This window comes from Dermacentor silvarum, chromosome 4, assembly GCF_013339745.2.
Source record: "Dermacentor silvarum isolate Dsil-2018 chromosome 4, BIME_Dsil_1.4, whole genome shotgun sequence".
In the NCBI taxonomy this organism is placed as follows: Eukaryota; Metazoa; Arthropoda; class Arachnida; order Ixodida; family Ixodidae; genus Dermacentor; species Dermacentor silvarum.
The window spans coordinates 21,657,871-21,673,453 of NC_051157.2; the positions used below are offsets into that span (position 1 = coordinate 21,657,871).

The 15,583-nt window shown below is 48.0% G+C and overlaps 1 protein-coding gene across 2 annotated transcripts in view; it reads right to left on the reverse strand.

The window, feature by feature from the left end:
* LOC119449614 (lysosome membrane protein 2-like) overlaps positions 1–15,583 on the reverse strand; it is a 62,343-nt gene that overhangs the window by 21,736 nt on the left and 25,024 nt on the right. For both annotated transcript variants that reach the window (XR_007466344.1, XM_037712826.2), the window contains exon 2: positions 4,063–4,220. Coding sequence is in view for 1 of the 2 variants with exons in the window: in XM_037712826.2 (XP_037568754.1) it covers positions 4,063–4,220 (158 nt within the window). In the remaining variant the exon portion in view is untranslated. The remainder of the gene's footprint in view (positions 1–4,062; positions 4,221–15,583) is intronic.

Sequence of the window (15,583 nt, forward strand, 5' to 3'; positions counted from 1 at the left end):
CTTCTGAATTTGCTCCTTTATAGCGAGCGATCGCTAATGGTGATCGCTCTCGCTCTTACGCAGCACGAGGCGCGGGTGCCCTAGATTTCACCCAAAGCTTGCAACCACGACGCGCATTCAACGCAACCCTCCAGGCGGCACTTGGCAAGGTTTGAAGTGGACACACATGGAAAAATTGACAGTCATTATAGCATACGTCAAATACGGTGAGGGCGAAAGTCTGCGCGCTCAAGAGACATTCATTAAATTACCCGACATTCTTATTCGAATGCGATGTTACTTCTTATTACTTGCTTTCTCCCACCAAATATCGTGGGTTCGAGTGCCTTAATTGACGCTACCTTAATTAACCGTGCCTTACTTAACATCGACCTAATTAACACCAAAGTTCGTGGGTGCGAGTGTTAACTATATATTAATTAACCGTGCCTTACTTAACATCGACCTAATTAACACCAAAGTTCGTGGGTGCGAGTGTCTTAACTATATATTAATTAACTGTGCCTTAATTAACTTCGCCTAAACACCACAGTTCGTGGGTGCGAGTGTCTTAAGTATATATTAATTAACTGTGCCTTAATTAACTTCGCCTTAACACCAAAGTTCGCGGGTGCGAAGTGTCTTAACTATATATTAATTAACTGTGCCATAATTAACTTCGCCTTAACACCAAATGTCGTGAGTTCGGCTCCCACATAAGCTCGAGGGTTCGACTTCCACCGAAGGTCGTGGGTTCGAGTGCCTGAATTAACTTTATCTTAATTAACTTTGTGTGTGTTTTTTTTTTTTTTTTTTGCATGGTGAGCGGCATCGGAGCCAGCTGTGGAAGAAGACGACGATGAACGCGAGAGCAGTGGAACGAGCGCGTCTCTGCGCGAGGCGAGCTCACACGACTTTCTGCACCGAAAGCTGCGCTTTCAAGGCCACCGTCTGATGAGGCACTTAAGGCTTTCGCCTAGTAAAACGACACTGTTATCGCGCGTGTGCACGTCTAGAGTGGAGCAGCGCAGCTTCGTCTTATTGGACAATCGTGTCTCTTCAAGGTCGCCCACCCTGGCACCCGGATGCCTAGGCAGGAGCCGTTGGACTAAAACAAAGCCAAGCGCAGCGCATGACGAAAATGTCATTCGGAAAAGATTAGGCTCATTCGTTGTGCGATGTTGCGGCAGACGGCGTTTGCGGAACGATATTAGCCGCGCCCCGCTGCGTCCCAACATGTGTTGCAAGGTGACATTAATTCACCACGCCCGTTCGGAGATGTGGGCAACAATTTCTGCGGCAATATGCAAGCAAGAATTACCCTTCAGACTTTCTCTTCCCCCCACCACCACCACTTTTTTTTTTACTTGCTCGGTCGGAGAAATCGACTGGTGCATGCAGCTAACGGCCCTGTAGCGGTGCGTTTAGGCCACCGCAATTGTAGCCTTTCGTTTCTAAAAGCGGAACTTTTCTTAGGGAACCTCGCCGGGTTTTCGTGACCATGGGTGCTGCGTGGCTGTTCTCTAGCAGTATAGGCCAACCAATCACAACGGAGGACGTGCGCGACGCATGCCGCTTGGTTTCTTGCACCACCACTAGATGGCGCTCGCCTCCGCGCATCCTCGGTGGCGGCCATGCGGGAAAAAGAAAAAAAAGAACCAGAAAGTTCGCCTTCGCGCATCGGCGGCGGCATTGCATTAGCCTGTCTACAATGCCTAAATAAAACCTTCCGTGTCACTCTGTGCGGACTTTCAATAAATAACTCGTATTTCGACTCTTTATGCACTCGCACAAATCTTCGCTGTATGTAGATTCCAACTCGTTGAATCTGCTGCATTTTTTCATCGTATTTTTAGGATGCAGCAGCTGGCATTTCAAACACGTGGGAGTTCGGAAAATCTTTTTTTTTCTTGTGAGTGTGAGCGCGTGAGTGCGCGCGCGTGTGTGCGCGTGTATGTATTGCATGGTATTGTGCAAGTAAGGCATTGCATGCAGTGGCATCGTTCCAGCCGGTACAGCCTGCATGGAGTCGTAAATTTATGACGAGGAGTATATCGAACTGGCAACGTTCGAGCTTCACATGAATATGCGTGCCATGACGACTGTCCCAGTGACCAGCCCCATCCAGCATTTATAGTTATTCAGCGCAAGTATTGCGAACGCTCGCATGAAAGTTTGTGCGCTCGTCAGTCATTTACACGCGGTACGTGAACCGTTCGCTTTACATTATGCTCCGCTAGTGCGTGACCGATAAACACGGCGGCCAACGCAAGAGACAGACAGCTGCGTTCACTCATCCACGTCTGGCTCTGCGGCGTACGGAGGCAAGGCGAAATTCGTCATTCTTGACCCAACATCGAAGTTCGATATACGAAGCAGCGTCTTCCGTGCGCGACCGTCGTCCGACATACGGAAATAAATCAAACCCACCGTCTGCCTTCCAGTGACTAGTTTCAAAAGTTCAGGGTTGCAGTTTTTTTTAACCTCTGTTTCTCTCATTTTCTCATTTTTGTGCCACAGTAGCAACAACAAGTATTCTCACGACAATTACATCCTTGTCAATGCACTGCTACTTCGGTGCTGTCCTTCACCTGATCTAATAGAAGGAAAGAAAAGAAAGAAAGTAACATGTATCGTACGTTACCCTAACTACGATCTAAAAAATGTACCCTTTTTGGGACTTATGCTGTCCCAACAATAATCGCTGTCTATCTTGCATCTGTACATCCTTTCTTTAACGCTGTGCTCCCGGTACTTTCAAGTTACGAACAGCGAGCACGTATCAGCATGACGTGGCGTTCCTGGCAGGAAAATAGCGTGCTCAGGTTGGAACCTAATACTCGATGTAGACAGCTAAGTAGAGAGCTAAGCGCACAGCGACCACTGTAAGGCTTGCACCAATTCTGACAGAGCCGGCAAAGAATACAGCTTCGCGAAGACAGCGTCGAAGTCAAAAACGACACAGGTTACTTGGCTGTCGAAACAAGATGGCGGCTGAACAGAATGCTTGGAAACTCGACGAGAAGGTAGCCAAGAAAACGTAATGACGCTTTCTTTATGCGCTTAATGTAAGCTGCGATGTGTTTTTTCGAAGGTTCGCTCACGCAAAGCGTTAAAATATAACTGCAATGTGCGCCTTTCTTAGCTTTTTCTTTTCGACGAGAGGTGGCGTCAAGTCGCAGCGACGTCTTTCAGATGCGTTCCATTATTTGGGCTTGAAGCTGTATTTCTTATCAATGCAGACTGTCTCTAATGCTGGTCATAATCAGAACACACACTCAAGAATGTCAGACCAAAGAAGCGTACGCAGTATCGATGACAATTATTGTCGGTGGACTTGGTAAGCTAAAGGGTATAAAAAACGTTTGCAGACACTATTTATTCTCTCTGCATCCAGTTTCCGCTAAAAAAATTGCGATAATTAAGGAACACGAACCATGAAACGAAATAATCGCACTGACCAAAAGCTATTCACGTGGCGACACTCAGTCAATGATAATGAGAGCTTATAGCAGGGAAATAGCGAGGCATCGTTGACGCTTTCGAAGGACCCACAATGATCACTCTCTCAGTTGACGAAGTGGGACTCACTATAGCCCAGGCCTGATAGGGACCTTCTCGTTCCTCCTAGCGTAATGTCAGCTTCCTTGCTCCACAAACAGCGATTGTACTGTGGCAAAAACACACATACAAAAAACTAAGACAAACGAGTGCCTGGCCATGTCATGTCATGACTCACAAGTACCACCGTACCTTATTCAATTTAATATAAACGTTTGGAAGCGGGAATTTCGGAGGTAATAAAAAAACGTATCACATGAGTAATAAATGTCCGTGACTACTGCTGCACACGCAAGCTTTTCAAAAAAAGTCTTAGAACCTATCACCAGTCGCAGATGTTTCCATCTTGATACCTTCCGCTTGAAAGCACTTAAAGTTAAAATATAGGCGTCATTTGTCTCTAACTAACCGTGAAATGATGTAGACCGCAGATTACTTCAAGAGTACGCGTCATTTCGGGAGCAGCTCGTAAAAAAAGTAAGTTGCCCTAACAACATTCATCTGCTGCTATGGAAGACTCACCTGTACACGTAAGGGCCCGCTTGCTTGACCACGGCCCGTTCGCCGGCTCCGAATTCCTCCGGGTTTGTGATGTTGAACATGTGGAATGACATGTAGATGGGAACCGTGACGTTGCTCCATTTCTCGAGCGTTTCTGAGCCGTTTTTGAGCTGAAGTTGCTGTAATAGATCGGAGAAGAATACCGAGAAAATGTAAGAAGAAAATATCCTCGTTCACATAGATACACAAAGGGCCGAATTAAGGACTAGGAGGTTTTAAACAAAGCAGAAGTAGCACAGGGATAGTTCTGCATTTGGCAGGCATTCCGCCAGAGGAGATAAATACGGCCTGCCTATCGAGATTGAGAGCTCTATGGTTGGGGCAAGGAATGCGGGGATCAGTTCTTCACTTATTTCATTTTTTTTTATTTGGACAATTCGCCGCAAAGCATATGTAGTAAAAATGAACAAAACGGTGTCAAATAAACGCACGCAGCCCTGTGTGATGCAATCTTTTTACTGTTGTGGCTGTTGTTGCTTCCTCTTATTTCGGAAAGAAACTGATTACGCCCACTTATTTATGTCCACTTCAAAGCAAACGCCCTTCCCATTGATCTACCCAAAACCCATGTCCAGCGTCAAACAAACCCACTGTGGGCGTGCATATTTCTTATGCCTCCTATGCCTCTAGTGTGCCTCTTAATCTGATCACTGAATCTTATTCGCTACCACGCTCGACTGCGCGTCCTCTCCCTTAAAAGCCACCCTATCGATCTAATAGAGCACCGTTTGATTGGTCAACGCATTATGCGATCAGCCCGACTTCTCTTCGTCTTAATCTCAAATAGTACTAATCTAACCGCGTTTCAGCTCTAATACATATATAGTGCAGTGCTGTTTATCTATTAACATTAAGCCTTTCGATCCTTTTGTTCCCCGCCGCTCAGTGCAGTCCTCAGTTTCCTCTAAGTTTGTTTCTTAGAATTCTGTACTTATATATTGGTGTACGTTAAACGTATGGTGGTCAAAATCAACCCGTAGTCCTCCACCACGAAGTCCATCATAAGCCACTGCGCATTTTCGGGATGGCAAAAATTCCACAATATAATTTTCATTTTTTAAAGAATTCTTAGACTCGAAGTAATTGCCTCATAGAATAGCACTCACAGAATCCAGTGATATATATTGTCGCGAGGGGAAAAGGCAAGCAGTCAGTTCCGAGAAAACGGCTGTTTACTGTTGTTGTTGCCTCAAAACATGTTTACTGTTGTTAGCCGCAGCAGCCGCCAAAACAACTTATTCGTCCTCGCCCTCCAGCGTTACTAACGCGTGGCAATATATAGTAGTTCTCTTCCCAAAGATATCCCAACAAAATCCTTGATGACCAAGGAAATTGTTCATGCTAGGGAGATCCGTGAAGCGGTACAATACCAAAAACAAACATTTCATTCGACGTTTCTGGCCAGGGGCCGGCCTTTATTACGAATCAAGGGCGCGATCCGGCCGGAACTTCGAATCATTTGTTTTTGTACGTACGCCGGCGCTTCTTGCGACTTTATATACATATATACATATATAAAGTTAATAAAATGTACATTCATTCATAGAATCATAATACCACAAACACGAAGAGGAAAGTTCTTGCTTCTGCTTTTTCTTCATTTCTTTCCCGTTGATACAGGGTCGCAAAATATGTTATCCTCAGTGCAAGAAGACTCATAGAGAACCTTGGCACATGAACGCGTGGGCACGTGCTGATGTTTCATAGGAACGTCATGCCAGCAATCAATTACCCTAGGTTCATTAGAAGAATTATTTTGGCTCCAACTCCTTGAGCGCCACGGGTGGATCGAGTTGTTTTGATGCGAAGGATGTGGGAACCTTGGACCCCGGGATCATGAAAATCACAATTACTACTGCTTGTTTCACGACTATGACAACGCTGCGAGCCAAAGCTATTTAGTGTGAGCTGCCAACCAAGCACGATCAAAGACCGCACTTCGAGATCGAGGAAACTATTTCTCCCTCAGGGGTCAGCAGTAGGCGTAATTTCGCATTTACGATAACCTCTAACTTTTCCTTCCCAATTGAAATTGGATACTGCTCTCTATTTCCGGGGTGGCATCGTCAAGGTCGAGACCCCAGATATTGGTCCGAAAAAGTGAAGCCAATGCCACGACAAGTATGCGGAGCGGTGTTCCTCGTTCGATCGCGCCGAAGGGGAGGGCGGCACAGGAAAGGCGATTAGTCCGGTAGCTCGTGCACGCGCCTACTCGTGACGTCACTTTGTTTCTCTTTCCTCTGCCCTCCATCGCATACGCTGCTTCGTACATTTGCCCGCGCGATTGGCGTTATTTTTATCGAAGTCCCTCGCGCGGTAGAGGAAGCAGAAGGGAAATCTGCCGCGCTCGTGGACATCCTCGTGCGGTGTCCTGGCGCGATGACGTTGGCGTGGCGCCACTCTGGCACGTGCCTAATCTCGCCGGTCCGCGGTGCGTGCTGCGAGCGGCCGTTGTCAGAAGTACAATTTATTCCAAATGTTTCAATGTCATTTCGTGCGGTATCGTTGTCGTAAGGTGGTGCAGAAGCACCGTGACAGGGCTCAGGTGACAGATCATGCCACTCACGGACTAAAGCTTGGAAACGTTTAACAAGAACTGTATTCAACCAGTAGCACCTACGTATCACCAACAGAGCCTGACTGGAGGCAATTCAGCACTGCTCATGAATACGAAAATGGCAATGTTCTGCTTGAATATTGGCGGTTACTTTAGTATAAAAGCTTCCGAAGCGGTGCGCAGGCTGCACGTGTAGATAGATCAGGATGCCTTGGGTGCCGTATATCTGACTGCAGATTCCGCGGAGCAAAGTGGCCATCATGACCAGGTGAAAGCCTTGATAATCATTCCAAAAGGAGTAGCTGTATTTTACAGATGTCCGCGATAAGGTAAGTAGTGGTATACAAAGCAGGAAAGCCAACAAAACGAAAGAGACTGCATGTCGCCTGCAGTGGGGCAGGACAGAATGGAGAAATTTCTGCGGAGTCACGGGGTGCTGGTGCAAAACACCCGGCACGACAAGGTCCCTCTCCGTATTCGGGCTAGGGCTATATTGTCGGAAACACTATAGCATGGGTGTTTTCAAACGCTGCCTCACAGCTTTCTTCAGTTAGTATGTCAGAGCCGAAACCTTTCTGCATTATTTTGTTTCGTTCGATAAGTAATACACTGAGTTAAGCGCAAATAAAAGAAATATTAATCACCAAGATGCAGAAAAGGTAACAAAAAGGCATTTATTTTCTTTCTTGTAGGGTGTTCCGTTATTCGTTCCAAACCTATGTGCGCTTTTCAGTGAGACAGCCTGTACAGCGAGGCGTGGTCTTAAGTGCTGGAGGAGAAACCATGAAACCCTGTGTCATTGACACATTGCCGTGGTGCCCCCTGCCCTGCTTCACGTCAATGGTAAACGCCCAGGTTATGTGGACCTCCACACCAGGAATCGCGTCTAACTCCCCTCGCCCGGAAAAAGTCTTAACCCGCCTTCAGCTCTTCCCGCTGCCCTCCTGCCTATGGCACCTACCGTTTACGCTTAACGAAAGCCTAGCCTGGTACGCGCAAGTAAAAGAAAAGAAATAGGAAAATAAAGCCACATAGTAATGAAACCTGACCCGCATCATTACGGCCAGCTTTTACGTCGCCGCCCGTACCTATTTTCTTTTAGCTTTAGCCTCGAGCCTCGCGAACCCGCATTCCGAACTGAACACGAGTGAATGTACTCTCATACGCATAAGAGTCGAAAGCGTAGAGTTTCACAATTATTCCAGAGCCTTCTTCCTCCAGATAAAGGTCACAGAAGTGCGTCGCGGGAGCTTCTCTCTCTCAATTTCGCAACTCGTTGCTCGAACGAGTACAATACGACCCGAAAGAAGAAGAAAAAATGAAGCCGACAAATGAAGCACGAGTAGTGCTGAGATTCACTCGCGGCGAAGTTCAGCGACCGCTCCCCGAGCCGTTGTTCCGTTCGTTCGTCTCCCATCCGCCCGCTGCGTGGCCTCCGCTTATCGCAAGACGCGACCCGTCGAGCGATACGCTCGTCGCGGCACACATTTCAACTGCCATCGCTACTGCTGCTATTTGTTGTTTGCTTGTGTGCTCCCGGGTGCGCGTGTTTTGCTGCTTCCCTCTCTCAGTTCCTCCTCGGTTGCGCCTCGCCGACCAGTGCGCTGCCGCCGCTGAGGAAGCAGTGCGCGCTCGGAGAGGAAGAAACCGAGTTTCCCGCGCAACCAGACGACGACGACGTTTCGGCGCTTGCGGCTAAATGATGGAGGAGGAAACGGCCGCAAGTAGAGCACTGTGTGCCCGGTACGCTCTTCCGACCTCCCGCGGGGCACGCTCAAATGCAGATCCCAGGCCGGACGGCCGACGGGAGCCGCTGCAATCTATGTGCGAGCTAAAGTGCGCGCGCGTCGGCAGCTCCCTCTATCGTCACCGCAAAGCGTAGTGCACATGGGAAGGAAAACGTCGCGTCTCCAGCTTTGCCAGCTGCGTAGTGTGGCCGTGTGTCGAGGGCTGCGGCGAGCTTGGCAGGAAATGGTGCCACCTTAAGTTATGTCTCCGGTTACAACATACTTTTATACTGCTTAGGAAAAATGGAATGTCGTCGTGTGCAGTGTAGCGCCGGAAACATCCATTTGAACGAAGTTGCGCAGTGCCAATCGGCGCTGCTGGACTCGTTGATTTTTTCATGCCCTGTGGCGGGGATCCGTCTGCCTTTCGTGCTGTATATAGATACGTATGACGTAAGCGTCCTGCTTTAAATGAATAATACGTCCAGCTGCCGAGAATAAATAGACACAAACGAACGTTGACAGTCCATAAGAAAGAAAAAAATACAAGGATCGGTCTTCAGGAAATTGTCAAATATACTCCATGGCAATTTAAAGCAACAAAGTAGATAACTTCAAGCCCCAGAATTTTAAGATGATATCCTCGAATCAACCACATCGATTAGGTTATTCAGTGATACAGTGTTCAGAAGAAACCATTAGTAGACCCTTTATTTATTGCAAAATGATAGAATTAATGTATGAAGCCAATTTCCTAGTTTTGTTGCTGCTTCCGATATTGTTCCAGAGTTTAAACGCTCCTTGAATGCGCTCTTCCGCGAATACGCTGCCTCATGCTATAGCGCCTGCCTTTGATCCTGGTGTGTGTGTGCGTGTGCGTGTGTTACTATTAATAAGTACAGAAATAAATTAGATCGATGACAGCCGTCCTTGATGTCTCGAGGCGGTATCTGAATATCAGGAAACAAATTTCGCGAGAAATATGCCGAGGTTGCCACAATTACCCGAGGCATCTACTGTACATAGTGTACAGAGTCGCATTCTGGAATGCGAGTTTCCTGCAGAAGAGGTAGCCTCGTTAAATGCTCTCTCGTTGGGAAGGGATGTGTCGATGGGTTACGGTACCAGCTTGAATATTATGATGATGGGAGCTAGAAGGTGTGCGGGAAATATCGCCCAGGTTGAGCTGCTCAATCGGACGCGCGCAGCAGGCAAACAACGTGCGACCTTGACGATTTCCGCGCGCTTGCGCACGCATTCACGGCCGCGCGCGCTCCTAGATGTCCCGGCCTCGTTTTCCAAACGGCCCCGGTGATCAGACGTCCTGACAACGACGCCTGATAGATAGGAGGCGAGGCAACAGCCAACGTTCATCGGCAGCTTGGCATCCGCCACGAGGTTTTTCTGTTTACGTAAAAGGCATTCGGCGGTTGTGCGTGGGGCTTTGGAGGTCGTCCCCCTCTCTTCTCTCGGTTGCAGCGTTGCGCGTAAGCACCTAACTGACTGCGGTTAAAACGGCCTCGGCCGACAACGCATGGTGATTCGGAGTCTCACGAGAGAGCGAAACTGCATCCGTAATTTTCAATAAGGCATCCGGTAACATCGGTCTGCCTAATACGCTGGTTCTTGGCTGATAACCGAAACTTGTCAGCATTGAGTGCAGCCAGTTCTCGGGAGGTCAGCAGCAACATAGCGCAGGCAAGTGAACTTATCGCTCCGATAATCACGGCATCCTTGTGTTGATTATGAAAGGAGGCTAGTCTCTGTGCGCTGCTAAGCACCAAATCAGAGACGTAAGAGGAATAGAACTGCGTCTTTATATGCATGTTCCCAGGCCTGAGATGCGTTGCAATGATTTCCTGCTACCTTATCCGCGTCTGTTTTGTAAGCGCGCAAGTCTTCAGCTCTGACGCACGTGCAATCCGTGCATCGTTGTGCCGCAGCGCAGAGCCGTTGAAAGAAATCACCCGCAGCTGCCTTGGCTGCTGTGACAGTTCAATGCCGCACAACAAGGACCGACGAGTGAAGGCGCCCCAGGAAATGCATTCGGTGCACGATCAACAATCACCGTGACGGCAAGGACCTGTCTGACGCACCATGGCAAGGCTTGACGCAAGTTCTCGGCAGAGGTTACCAGTACCGCGACTCGGAAACGGCGAAAGCTGCCTTCGGTGGGTAGAGGTCGTCGGCGGGCCAGCCACGGAAAGAAGGAGGCGATGCCGTTTTGTGTAGACGGACGCTGCCGCGCCGGACAATCGTATGGCTATATACTGCTAAATAGCGTAGACACTGGTCACGTGCTGAAATATTGGAAGTTCGGCCGACCAGATTAAGCCAGCCTGACCAGACTTTCAGCGGCGGGTAAACAATTAACCTCGCAAACGGGTTTCGCCAGAGCAGTTCTTCTCAGCAGATCTTTGGTTACGTTGCGCCCCGAATGATCAGGGTCGATTTGCACGCGGCACTCGTGAAAGAAACAATAAAGGAAACGCCAATACGTGGGGACTTTTCCGCTCTCTCAAGTGTCGTTGTGTTATATTCAAGCTGTTAGAGCCCGTGTCCAACCTTTCCGACTGTTTTTCTGTCGGCTTTCGTGAGCGCGTGAGTTTAGACGACCGCGCCGCCGTTACCATCGCCAGAGACGTCGCGCCACAAACACCTGATGTAAACATACGCGCGCCGTTATACGGCAAGCTGGAACTTTTCATCACTGTTTGTGTGTGCATTGTCTTCCTCTTTTTTTTTTTTTCCGTCGTTATGGCGCATCGGGGAACCAGCGCAGTTCAAATCAGGCGTCGTCATACCCTTCGTGTTCACTTTGAAGACAAATATAGTTTACACAATTTTAACGGACGCACGGCGACGTGGCGCTGACGTTAGACACGATATTGGAGCGTCGCTTGTGGCGAATAAAGTCATGGAACTGATACCAGAGGCTCGAACGTGAAGGGGCACCACACCGATTTGCCTATTCGTGCGGCGAACGCAATGTATACGTCACTGTTCAAGGACATTGTTTCGAAACCGTCACGAGAAAATTTGCTACTCGCTTAACTTGACTAACGATCGAGTGAGGCATAACAACGTCATATGCATGAGGAGCCCACCGGCATATAATTTTATGCCCTGCTATAGCCAAGTATAACATAGCGCGCGACCGGCGTGGACAGGAAAGTGTGATCTCGGACAAGGTTCCGTATTTAGTTCGGTGTTTTGCCTATTCGCACTCTGGATTTTCCTTCTAACGTGTGTAGTTAATTTTAACGCTGCTGGATCGTAAAGGTTTAAGATGTTGCTATGGCAACTTAGTTCTGAGGAAGTAGGCAAAGTGGAGGAAGGTTCATGAAAGGTTAAAAAAAAATATTCATTCACCGGACCGTAGGACGAAGCTAGAAAGATAGCAAATTTCGCTGTTAGTAGCGACACCAGCGGGCCATGTTTTGATCCACTTTTCAAACTGCAGAACAGTCGAACAGACGCCTTTCGCGGCGCACTAGTGCGCTAACGCTCCTCAACTGCGCGCAACGGTAACACGCAGTCTTAAAGTAAAACTTGCGTCAAATACTGGGAACTTTGGTTTACTTATAGAGGGCACAATTATCTCTATATTGCATAGCGAAAGCCGGGACAACTCGAGACAATGAATGGGGAAAAAATGGGGGCTAGTGGCTAGAGTACGTGCATAAATACATATATACCTCGAAAACGCGCACGCGGAATGGAGGAACAGGTAAACGAAGTTGGCAAAATCAATTGGAAACCAATTGCAAAACTAAAAACATACAGGGGTAAATATTCGCAGCAGGGTGAGGAAAGTGTCCGCTGAAAATTAAAGAAAAGAAGGGAAAAAAACTATCTGGAGACAACTCAGTACATTTTAATGGAATACCAACACATTCATCAAGCCAGAGCCGTAGAGAACGTCTACCTTCCAGAAGCGCAGGGCTCAAAGCAGATGGGAGCGTTATAACTGGACAGTTGTCGAGATAGGCAAGAGATGTTCAGAGTATCGATTAAAAAAAAAAAGCGTCATGGGGCAGGGGTACTATAGAAGCGCAGTCTATCATTCCAACTTCACGTTTGTTTTATTACTACCCTTTAAGCAGGAGCATGCACATATGAAACCAAATTTTATTGCGATAGCAATTATATGGACACCTCAACCGGATTTCTGCCGTCGTCGTCGCCGTCGTCGTGAGGTTCCGTATAGATTCCAAGGGCGATAAAATCGTCGCCGCGCGCCGTATGCGCGAGCGAAAGAGCGCGGGGGACGCGCGCTATCACGGAGGGCGAACGCACGGTGGAAAGCAAACGCGACCGTCGCCCGAAAGGCCGCGGAGGTATGGGAGGGAGGGAGGGAGGCGGGGCGGCGCTGTGCTCCGGCACCAAAGGCGTATCTTGCCACTCAATCTCTCACGCGAAAGCAAGAAACGGGAAGAGGGGGAGGGGGGGCAGCTTCTCCTCTGCCAACAACTTCTTTACCCGACGGTGCTGGTCGCCCGCACCGTCTCTTATCTCCACACGGCTCTGACCTTTGTATGCGCTGTGCATTCGCCGCTCAGTTTCCGTTGAAGCGATAGACCGCGCGAACCTGCGCTTGCTGCCAGCGTTTTGACAGTCGTTGGCTGCGGTCATTCAGTGTGATCTATTCATGTTTGCTTGTGCGCGCTGACACCACGATTGTTAATTCAGTTAGTAAGCCAATGTGTCCAAGTTTATGCAGCCGATAAAACTACTATCCCTACTCCGAATAGCTCTCTACTAATTTGCTATCGCAATCGATGCTTCGCCTTTCGGGCGAAACTGCGACATTTTTTTATCCAGTCAGCGCTTGTGCGCACTTGCGTGTGCGCGTGTGTCATTTTTACATGTGCTACTTTTGGTTGTGTTTTATTTTTGAATTGTTTTCTTCTCCTTTTCGGCGCAGTTTCTAGTAGGACACTCGGCTAGCATAAGTTAAGGTGATGAAATGGGAGACATGATGTGATAGCAACCACGTGCGTAGCACTGATAGATTAATGTCGAACGGGCGAGGAGGAATACGGCGGTCCTTAATGATGGTGGAGGTTGTTGTCACCGCCGTTATTATTGTTGCCGACACTGCAGTGGAAGAGCGCAGAGGCAGGCATTCGGCGAGAGACCAAGCGGGATATAGTTCCGGCGGTACAGATATAGTGTCAGTCGGCCTTAAAGCTGATAACGCTTCGAGTGTCCCCAAACGGCGCTTTCATTTTCTGCATCCTCTCGTAGCGTTCTTAACGACGAGAGATATCGAGCTATCATGTGATACACGGCTTTCTTCTCCAAGGCGATCGCACACAACGGCGACACAATGCGCTGTTTATCTTCCGAGGGCCGCTGAGAAGCCGAGTGTTTACGCACGAAGAGATGCGATATAAAAACGCACTTGAGTGTTCGGTTGTTCGCGCGCTCTATTCTTCAGTTCCAAACCAGGGCCGCTTGTCATGCATTTCAAACCTACTGCATTCAGAAGCAAGTGTCGAAAAATACAAGCTCTGTATACTATACAGAGCTTATACATGACACAGTATAGGCTATACATAGTGTGCTATACATGGCAAGCTGTAATATTCTAATGTCTAAATATTCCAAATGCAGACATTTGGTGAGTTCGAGCTTTCTCTCCGCGCAAGTCTCCATATTCCCGGTTGCCACAGCGATTTACAAGTTCATTCACCGCTCCTTAATTTTGTGTTCCGTGCTCCCGAAACCATGATCAATGAGCCAGCTCAGCTGTCCCCCTTCGCAAAAGAAAAAAAGACTTCAAAAGAGTAGCAAAGCAAGTATTCCATTCTGCTGAGTAATTATTAAAAACAGCGTGGTAGGGGTCATTTTTTCAGCAACACATCATTCGTGTCAGTGGACGTTATAAGCTGCCTGTTACCTGGAATTGATTACTGACGCACGTGTAATGAAACTCACGTCGGTGAGAATTCAAGACAGCCCTTTGTATAGAATTTTCGGAGACATTCTGCCTCAAAATCAGTCGTTAAATACATAATCCCGTCACGCAGTCTTGCCTCGTGGTGTGTAAGGAAGGCTTAGTGGTCAGATACACCAATCTTGTTCGACCCTCCAGCTGTGTGCGTCCCACAGGCTTTAGCAGCTTCGTGAATAGCGTCTGATAGCCGTCTTGATCTACTTTCTGACTTTGCAAGCGAGCTAGCCACAGTCAATGGGGCAGCGTTCCCGACAGCGGGTCCGTAGTCCTCGAACAATCCATTGCAATCTCATCAACGTCAACGCACTCTGACTCTCCGGGCACTCGGCATCCGCCAGATGTTTCCATGGTAGGTATGCTTGTTACTTCCTAGTCAGTCATCATAACCACTACTGTCTTGCTCCTTAAGGCACGCATACAATATTGACACGCATACTTCTTTATCTTTATCCGATGACGCATGAAATGCGGTCACCGGATACAGATAAATAAGTATGCGTGTCAATATAGAGATAATGTCTTCACCTCACATTTCGCACATCTTGTAGACATCGGGATGTTTCCTCGTTCTCGTGGATTCTTAGCGCGATTGACATGTCACAGAATCACTCTGGAAGTGGTACTCCAATGACCCTGCTGCTAAAACACCAGACTCGGAAGTTCTATATTCGATTGAGCACTAGATCGCGCTGCTGCAGGTTCTTCTTCGCCTAGTTGTATAATTACTGTTATAACGGACTACTTATGGGCAAGTACAGTTGGCTGCTACGTGTATGACAATGCCATTGAACATTTCATGCTTGGCAACTTTATTTGAAGAGACACCTCTAATTTGTACCTGCAGTGAGTGGCATCATTGCGCATTCATACGTGACAAGTATCCACTGCAATTGGAAATTTCTTCAACTGTCGTGCTCATCATAGCTAGTTCATCTGCAGCTGCTGATAGCTTGCAGCAGAGAGGCTTTTCCGCGAGTGCTTTCAATAATTCGATTCCGGGAACTATACTCGAAGTGGTCGGGAAGGAAAATTCTATTCTTCTCTCATTCTCATTATGCCGAGCTGTCTGATGAACATTTCCTGCCAGGCTAAACCCGCACGTAGCCACGTCATAACCGGCACTACGGCGAATTATCATGCTGTCAGTTTTCATTATACAACCACTCCTGGGGCATTTTAATCGCCCTAACGGCTGTACAATCCCATTTCGAACACATCGCCAGAACACGAGTGATA